Source organism: Echinops telfairi, unplaced genomic scaffold (assembly GCF_000313985.2).
Source record: "Echinops telfairi isolate 266 unplaced genomic scaffold, ASM31398v2 ScPeMD7_4048;HRSCAF=4782, whole genome shotgun sequence".
Lineage (NCBI taxonomy): Eukaryota > Metazoa > Chordata > Mammalia > Afrosoricida > Tenrecidae > Echinops > Echinops telfairi.
This window is the reverse complement of record NW_022107947.1, coordinates 1,812,253-1,821,205: the sequence shown is the minus strand read 5'-3', so window position 1 is coordinate 1,821,205 and position 8,953 is coordinate 1,812,253. Positions and strand designations below refer to the sequence as shown.

Sequence of the window (8,953 nt, the reverse complement as noted above, 5' to 3'; positions counted from 1 at the left end):
GATGTGATGTGATATAGGTAGTAGAGCGTTATGGAAGCAGTTTTAAATAGAGTGAAACTACGTAGCAGGAACGTAAGGAAATACACTCGACAGTCTTTGCTCTTTTTGTAATGTCTGAAATGGACAAACATGAAAAAACAAAAAAAAAACCTATTACATTATTTTGGATGGTAGATATTTAAGAAGTAATTAAAAGGAAAGCCAGTGAAACTTCAAATTAATTTGTTGAGCTGGCTCCAACTTAACCTCATGCAGAACAGAACAAAACTGCTTGGTCCTGCAACATCGTCATGGTCATTGGTATGAGTGACTTGTATAAGACCAACTTTAAAAAACAAAAACTGCAATGCTTTCGTATTTCATGAAACTTTACAAAAGTCTGAGAGTCGTTAAAAACTAGATTTAAATGCTATGGGCATTTTGTTTGAAAAAGTTAATTGGGATTTAACATTTGATCCAAAATGCACCTTTTATTATTTAGGAGTCATGTTAATTCACGATTTGAATTGAAAAGAAACCATGTACTCGTAATTTAGTATTGACTATACTCTTCCAGGGTTTTTAGGCTAACTTGTTTTCCATAGTAGGAGGTACATGCATTGTTAGGTGCCATCCGGTTGGTTCCAGCCCATAGCGACCTTATGCACAACAGAGTGAAACATTGTCCTGCGCCATCCTCACAGTTGTTCCTGTGCCTGCGCCCGTTGTTGCAGCCATCTCATTACGGGCCTTCCTCTTGTTCCCTGCTTCTCCACTTCACCTAGCATGATGTCCTTCTCCAGGGACTGGTGTCTCCTGACACGTCCAAAGCACTGAAGACCAAGTGTTGCCATCCTTACCTCTAAGAAGCACTCTGGCCATACTTCTTCAAGACAGATCAGTTTGTCCCTTGAGCTGTCAGTGAGAATTAGTCTGTCATTGTCATTGGACTCTATGAGTCACTCTGAAAGTTACTCCAGGCCTACATTCAATGAAATTTAATTAACTCTCGTATTGGTTTTAGGAGAATGGAATGATTATTTATTGAATTTTATATTTTTCTTCCTTGTAACAGTCTGATGCTTTGGTTTCTCTAAGCCATTGTTTCTTATACTTTACTCTGTTGTCTGAGAACTTAGAAAATAATCTAAAGCCTCTCCTGGTATGCTGGGCCCCACCTGACCTGTTTGTCACTGTGTTAGGTTTCTGTCCTCCTGAACAAGCTTCAAGTAGGCATTTAGTTCCAAAGATGTGCTGTGATTCTTTAGGTGTGATAAGAGAAAGATGGTATGTTGCCATTAAGTAGCTATTATGAACTGGCTTCCTCGGCCTAGGTCAGCAGTTTTCAACCTGTGGGTCACAATCCCTTCACAGGGGTCGCCTAAGACCATCAGAAAACACATATTTCCGATGGCCTTAGGAACTGAGACATCGTACCTCTGTCTCCAGGTGGGTCTGCCCACATGCAGTTTACACCCACATACGAGTCCCGGGTGTGAAGACTTACCCATGCTACACCATGCTTCAAGACAACATTTCAGTTACTTGTAATTAGAAATAAATATTTCACAATATATAACTACATACTGTTTTTGTGATTAATCACTGCTTTAGTTATGTTCAATTTGTAACAATGAAAATACATCATGCATATCAGATATTTACATTACAATTTATAACTAGCAAAATTACAGTTATGAAGTAGCAACGAAAATAATTTTATGGTTGGGGTCACCACAACATGAGGAACTGTATTACAGGGTCACGGCATTAGGACGGTTGAGAACCACTGGCCTAGGTTGTGCTAAAACTACGAAGAGAGACAGACTTTCTGTTCTTCTGGTCAAAGTCATGACTCAAACGTATCCTTGGACACAATGAGAAGTGCAGTCCCAGGGGAACTGAGTGTCTCCTGAATGCCCATTTACGAAAAGTATGTAACTGGTAAAATTTTGCCTCAACTCTTTCCAGAGCTTATGGCCCTTGAAACAAATTGATATAATTGTGAGGAAAAGCTGGTATATGATTTCAGCCTAGAGCCAGGTCTTTTTTATGTCATCGTTGTTTTCATAACTCAGTGAAGTTTGATCTCAATGCCTGTAATCATAAAAATAGTTCCAGAAATAAATATTGTTTCTATGAACTGTGCAAGTGATTTTAACACATGTGCCTCTCCTTTCCATACTGTATCCCACAATGTTTTAATTATAGGGATCATCTGCTGATCGGAGTCAGTGGAGGGAACCAACCAGAACATCTGATGGCTTGTGCTCACTCTATGAAGCAGCTTTATGTCTTTTTGAGGAGGTATGTAATAATTATGGCTTTAGTGTCTTAAAATGCTATGTATGACATGTATTTATTTTCTAACCGTAATCTGTTCAACCTCTGGAAGAAAAAGAAAATGGCATCTATGGTTACCTTGACAGTAGAGCTGGGGTATCTGGGGTCATACTTTAAATATGTAAACTTTTATTCCCTTTTAATTTTGTATTGTGCCCAAACTTTAAAAATTTATGAAATAAAATACAGATGAAGAAAACCAAACCAAACTCACTACCATAGAGTCAATGCTGAATCGTAGTGACCCCTAAGGGTTCCCAAGACTGTAACTGTTTAGAGGAGTAGAAAACCCAGTCTTTTATTTCTTTTTTCTTTTTTTTATCATTTTATTGGCAGCTCTTACAGATATAACATTCCATAGTTCAATCACATCAAACAGTATTGTACAAATGCTACCACAGTCAGTTTCAAAACAATTTTTTTCTTCTTGAACTCCTTCATATCAGCTCCACTTTATCTCCTCTCTTCAACCAAGAACCTTATTTTTATATTATTATTGGCTGCATCTTACACCATCTAATATATCCATTCACATATAATTTTGTTGTTTGTGCCCCTCAAGTGGGGTTACAGACATCAGTGCTATCAGCTCTCCCTCCCCCTCCTTGACTTCCTGTTCCTTCAGGGAACCATTACTCCTGTTACTGTTTCTGAAGGGTTATCTTTCTGGCTTACATGAATCTAACGATCTTAATTATACAAATGAACATACACAGTCTAACATGGTTAATGAGGTTAAACAAATAAAAGCCATAATAGTAAGGGAAGGAAATATTCAAGAATTAGAGGATAGTTATGTGTTTCCTCAATGCTATACCACACCCTGGATTTATCATCCCTTCCGAGCCACGTGGCTATTCTGAGAAGGACTGTCCAATTATCTTGCAGGTGGGTTTTGAGTCTCCACAACATCCCCACCCCTTCACATTGATTTGCTTGCTTGTTTTTGAACATCTGATACCTTTTCCTGTCGACACCTCATGATCACACAGGCTGGTGTGCTGCTTCTATGTGGGCTTTGTTCCTTCCCTGCTAGATGGCTACTTGTTTGAATTCAAGCCTTTAAGACCCCAGACACTGTATTTTTTAATAGCCGGGCACCATTAACTTTCTTCATATTTGCTTATGCACCCAGTTTTCTTCAGTGATCTTGTCAAGAAGATGAGTATCATACAATGCCACTTTATTAGAACAAGCTTTTTGTACTGAGGTAAGATTGAGACCCAAAGTCTATCTGCTTCCTTATTGCATTTGCCTTTATATATGTATATAAGCAAATATACATATATTTACATATACATATATACCTACATATATATATTTTTTTCTTTTTCCTCTTTCCTCTTTTTCTTTGCTCCTGCCCCTCTATCACGTTTACCCATTGTTCACCTTTCAGTAATTCTTCTCAGATATAATTCTATTGATCAAACCACCAAAAGAGCTATATCCTCCTCGCCATCAATTTTAGAATGCATACTCTTCTCTTGTGCCTGTCATTATTGTCTCACTGCTCTCCTCCTACTCCACCCCCCACCTCCTCTTCTCCCCTGCGCCCCAGGACCATCAATTCAGTCACTGTCTTTGTAGGCTTGCCTATCCTGTATAGACACTTACACACACAACACACACACACACACACACACACACGAAATTACAAGTAGTCACAAGTCTGTTAGGGTTCCTGACATAGAGCAGATGAATATCTCTCTGTTAGAGAGAAGGACATGTTACAATAGTCCATCAATCCAGCCCCCTTTTCTGACAGGGTTCCGTATCCCAGATTCCGCTTATCTAGCAACACAAACCCTTTTGGTCTTCAGCTTTCATGTCCGAAAGGCAAGCATCCTAAAAGTCCCCATTGCTTATCCTGTAGACAGGGATGGAGAGGTCTAGTGTCCCCCCTACCCTTCCCACCACCATTACATCTTTAGACTTTGAGTGTGGCCCCCTTGTCAGTAACCTGCAACTAGTTCATATGCCAAGTGCTGACCCCGTGTCAGAAGTCTACGATCGGGATTCCTCAGGGACTTCGTGGCTCCGCTCCCATCACTGATCTGTTGCACTCCCCTCTTGGTTTCCCCCATGTGGGCAGGTCTCTATCCCACAGAGGTGCTGGTGGTTACAGACCCTCAACCTTGAGGATGCAGCCCAATGCATAATTACTACTCTACTGGGGCTCCTAAATAGATGAAGAAAGTAATGGCTGCTTATTGAGTTATTATAAAATAAATACCCTTCGAATCTCTACCCAGGCTAAATAATAGAACTTTGCCAGCCCTCCAGAATTTCTTTCTCCTCCATACAGGGAGGAGGGCTTTTAGAGTGGTCTATGCTTGTCTTATACTTGTGTCACCTAGGTGTGAACCAGTAGACTCAAGTTCAGTCTTGCCTATCTAAACATGAAGTTTTCATTTAAAAAAAATCTCTTAATGTGGATCTTTTTACTTTGTTCCTTTCAATATTTGTTCAGAAACTTGGGCTTTTCAGTCTGTAGAATTTTCCCTAGTCTGGATTTTGTTGATGGATTCCTCCTGGTACATTTCATTGTTTCCCTAGCTCTGTATTTCTTGCAAATTGACAAATACATCTAGAGACTAGATCAGTCTCACTTTGGCAAGACAACATGATGTGTTCTTTTAACAGGAAACTTTTAATTATTATCTGTCTCTTTTTGTGAGATTAGCTGTCCCAGATGCTTAATACCTTAGGTCTGTTAAATCATTGGTGATTGCAAAATGGTGGTATTCTAGCTTTGTTGTTTCATTTTCATGTGTTAGTTGAAGTGCTTTAATAAAGATGCTTCCCCTCTTGAATATTGGGTTATTCTGGTACTGTTCACATAAGAAAGGTAGGATAAATGCTTGATTACCCCCCTCACCTCCTAGTTTTCTTACTCAGTATGTTCCCTATCATCTTCCAAACTTGGCAAGTTACTTTTGTTTTAAAAGTATCATGAACTCATGGATTTAAATATATTTGAATTTCAGTTTACTGAATTATTGTCTGTAGTGAGGGACATATTGTTCCACCCTTGGCCAGTGGGAGACCCTTCAGAATAGTTCTTAACTTCTTTTGGCATAAGCCTGGTAATCGTTGACAACTTCTTTGCAATATGTTATATCAAATTCTTCTAGGCTTATTTCATGCATTTCTTGCTCCAGACCTTGAATCATCTAGCTATTTTTCTACAAAGTACCGTTTTTTCATTTGCTTTTTTCAAGTGGGAAATGGTATTATACTGGTACTTTCAGTTCAAATTCTGGACTATGGAATTTTTACATAAACTTTTTTACACTATGCCAATGTCTACATTCTTTCAAAATGAAAATGCTTGTTTGCAAAGATAAAGGGGGTGATAGAATTAAAATATCCCATAATTATGCATTTGTTTTAGTCAGATTTCAGTCTTAAAAACAAAATGAACATTATCTCTGTATAATTACTGACCCAATTTTTTACATATAATTTCCCCATCACATGTCAAAATTGTTTTTATAATTCAGTGTGTTATAGCTAACAGAGTATGTAGTTACTCCATATTCTCTGCCTTTTAACCCTCACTTAACCTAAGTTCAGGAAATAATTTTAATACTTAATGCTAATCATCAGTGCCTTGTGTTCATGTCTCTCTAGCCTTTTTTGATTGGAACTCATTTTTTAGCAGATTTCTCAAGAAAGGCACACAGTAGCAGGATTCATTGAGTTTTGTACGTTGATAATTGCTCCACTTTTATCCTTGAAAATCCATTTTGAGAATAAATTATCTTTGGCTAACATCTTTTCTTGGGTATTGTAAGTATGTTAATTCATCTTAATTTCTGAAAATAATCTTTTATTTCTGTTTCTACTTTTGAGTTCTGTCACCTCATTTCTGTTTCTAACTTAGATTTGTGTTTTTCTTTGCTTAATCCCTTTTAGTGGGTTTTGAAATATGGTACAATTTGATTTGCTTTGTGTGCCATTTCTTTTTTTTTCTTTCATTTTCATCAGTAAATCCTCATAAGATTTCTCCCCCAAGTGTTTTCCCCTTTTTATTTTTATTTTGTTTTGTTTTAATCATTTTATTGAGGCCTCGTATAACTCATTACATTCTATACATCAATTGAATCAGGCATGTTTGTACATATGTTACCTTCATTCTTTTCTAGACATTTCTGTTGAGCCTTTGGGATTAGCTCTTCCCCCTCCCCTCCCCATTTCTATTTTTTTATTCTGCACTTTATCTGCCTTTTTTCTTGTAATAACTATGTATGAGACTTGACCCTGATGCTTTTCTGTGCTTTATTTTGATGTGAAATGTGTTTTCCTGAGCGTTTAGAGTAGGGTGGGATTCAAGTTCGCCAAATACTTCTGTTCCTTGGTTGTTTTATGTAAATGTAGTGGTGTCCTAGTTTGTTCATCTTGCAAGGTCTTCTTTATCTTTAACTGTGGTCCCTGCCGGGCTCAATTCTGATTCTGCTGTGAGCAGCTTCTCCTTAGTATTGGAGTACTGTCTTGTAAGGAAGCTCTCTGGCTGGTTAATTTCTAGAGTTCTCAAAGCTAGATTACTCTAGCTCTTTTAGAGTTTATTGTATCAGAGAGGGCAAAGCCCTTTCTTCCCACGTGCAGCTCCTGTTCTCAGTTTGGCACACTATTGCTTTCTACAGAGTACCTAATTGGCTTCTTCTGAGGCCTGTCCTTGTTGCTTAAAAATCAGAGGCTTGCTGCAGCTACTTTGTCTCACCTACTTTTGTTGGGAATGTTAGACGTGAGTTAGGATTTTTGTTTTCTGGTTGTTCAGTGTGATGATTCAGTGATTAGAAAACTGTATTGCTGCCACAGCACCTTCAATTCATCTTATCAGAGTCCTACTCATGCCCTAATTTTTTTGAAATGTATTTATAAGACATGCAAGTTGATTTTTTTCTCCCTTCTCTTTATTTTTCTTATGATTTCTTGTAAGCACCATAGTAATTATAGATCTTTACATTAAAAATGTAACCCTCTTTATTCTCCTTTTGTTGCCAGCACAGTTTTGGACCTCTTTTTATGGATCAGGAGTCCTAATGGCATTTGGCTGTTAACCATAAGACCAACATTTCAAGGGTACTAGTTTCTGGAACTCTCTGGTGGTGTCATAGATTATGCTGCTAACCTCAAGGGTATTGTTTCAAAACCACCAGCTGCTGCTTCTGCTGGATAGAGATGAGGCTTTCTGTTCCTTAACGATTTATAGTCTTGGAAACCCAAAGGTGTAGTTCTTCCCTGTCCTATAAGGGTATGATTTGGAAATAACTCCAGGGCAATGAGAGAGATTTGTTGCTCTCTGGGAGTGTGGGTATCTGCTTTTATAAATATTGGAACCAGCCTTTGCCCTATAGGGTTATATTAACTAGAATTGACTTGACAGCAACTGGCTCTCTGCGGCACCCCCCACCCCCCCCACCCCCGTTTATTTCGATGGGCAGCCCTCCCTTATGCATTTTTTTGTATGCCCTTAAACAACTTTTCTCATGGTAATTGAAAAAGTTTGTCTGATATACACATTCTATTATTTTGTGTAATATTTAAAGATTCCGTCTAAAATTACTCCATCCTCTCCTATTCAATGAGTTGACAAACCAATATATTGACTTTTGAGGATTCTTCCTTTATTGTTTTGCTGGGTTAATATGAGTCAGCAAAAGACAACTAAAAGGCAGACGACAAATTGACAACAGATATAGTCAGAGTTAATTATTGTATTGATTTTATACAAATCAATAAAAACCATTAAGATTAATGAATAAATGGGAAGACATTAGTTCACTTCACAAAATATGATAAACAAATGAAAAAATGTTGACCCTGCATCTAATTAGGAAATGTGAAATGAAAATGGGATTCCTCCGTACCCTATTTTAAGTTCATAAAATTTAATAAAGAATAATGGTATGACTGCAGTGAGGACTAGGTATTCTAATGTAGACCTGTTCTTTGGGTAGAGTGACTGGAATGACCAGAACGGGTCCTGTGCTTTCCTTTGGAGGATCTGGGCTTTTTAATGTACAGTTTCATTTTATATGTGTCTGTTAAATTACTTGCACCTTCATCCTTTAAATATAGCCCTCCTTTTGTATATTGCTGGTGACATAGTAAAGCTATCACCATTTTGGAAGGAATTTGGTATATGAAGGGGCTTTAAAAAGCTTGTGGCAAAATGGAATTAAAAGTAAAAAAATTTCCATGAACTTGTTAAAGCTTCCTTGTACACTATGTTTCAAGAGTCATAAGATTGTTGTCATTTTGGGGAGGTAGTAATAATCACTGGTGGCATAGTAATTACTCATTGAGCTGCTAGTCACAAAGTCAGTAGTTTAAGCCCGCCAGCTGCTCTGAACGAAACATCTGAGACTCGGCTCCTGTACAGAAACTCAAATGGACAATTCTAGTCTGCCTTATTGGGTCACTGAGCAGTTTAGGCTTTCTGTTAAAGGAAGTAATGAAAAATACACGAAGAGCTATATATATATTTTTTAATCATTAAAAAAATATTGGGAGCTCGTACAATTCTTATCACAATCCATGTGTCAAGAAAATTTGTACATTTGTTGCCATCATCATTCTCAGAACACCTGCTTTCTACTTGAGCCCTTGGCATCAACTCCTCATT

General features: G+C 37.8%; 1 protein-coding gene across 1 annotated transcript in view; it reads left to right on the top strand.

Moving 5' to 3' along the window:
* The window catches only part of HERC1 (HECT and RLD domain containing E3 ubiquitin protein ligase family member 1), a 177,455-nt gene that overhangs the window by 26,327 nt on the left and 142,175 nt on the right, over positions 1-8,953 (top strand). The window contains exon 3 of the mRNA XM_045294958.1: positions 2,191-2,286. Within this exon, the coding sequence (XP_045150893.1) occupies positions 2,191-2,286 (96 nt within the window). The remainder of the gene's footprint in view (positions 1-2,190; positions 2,287-8,953) is intronic.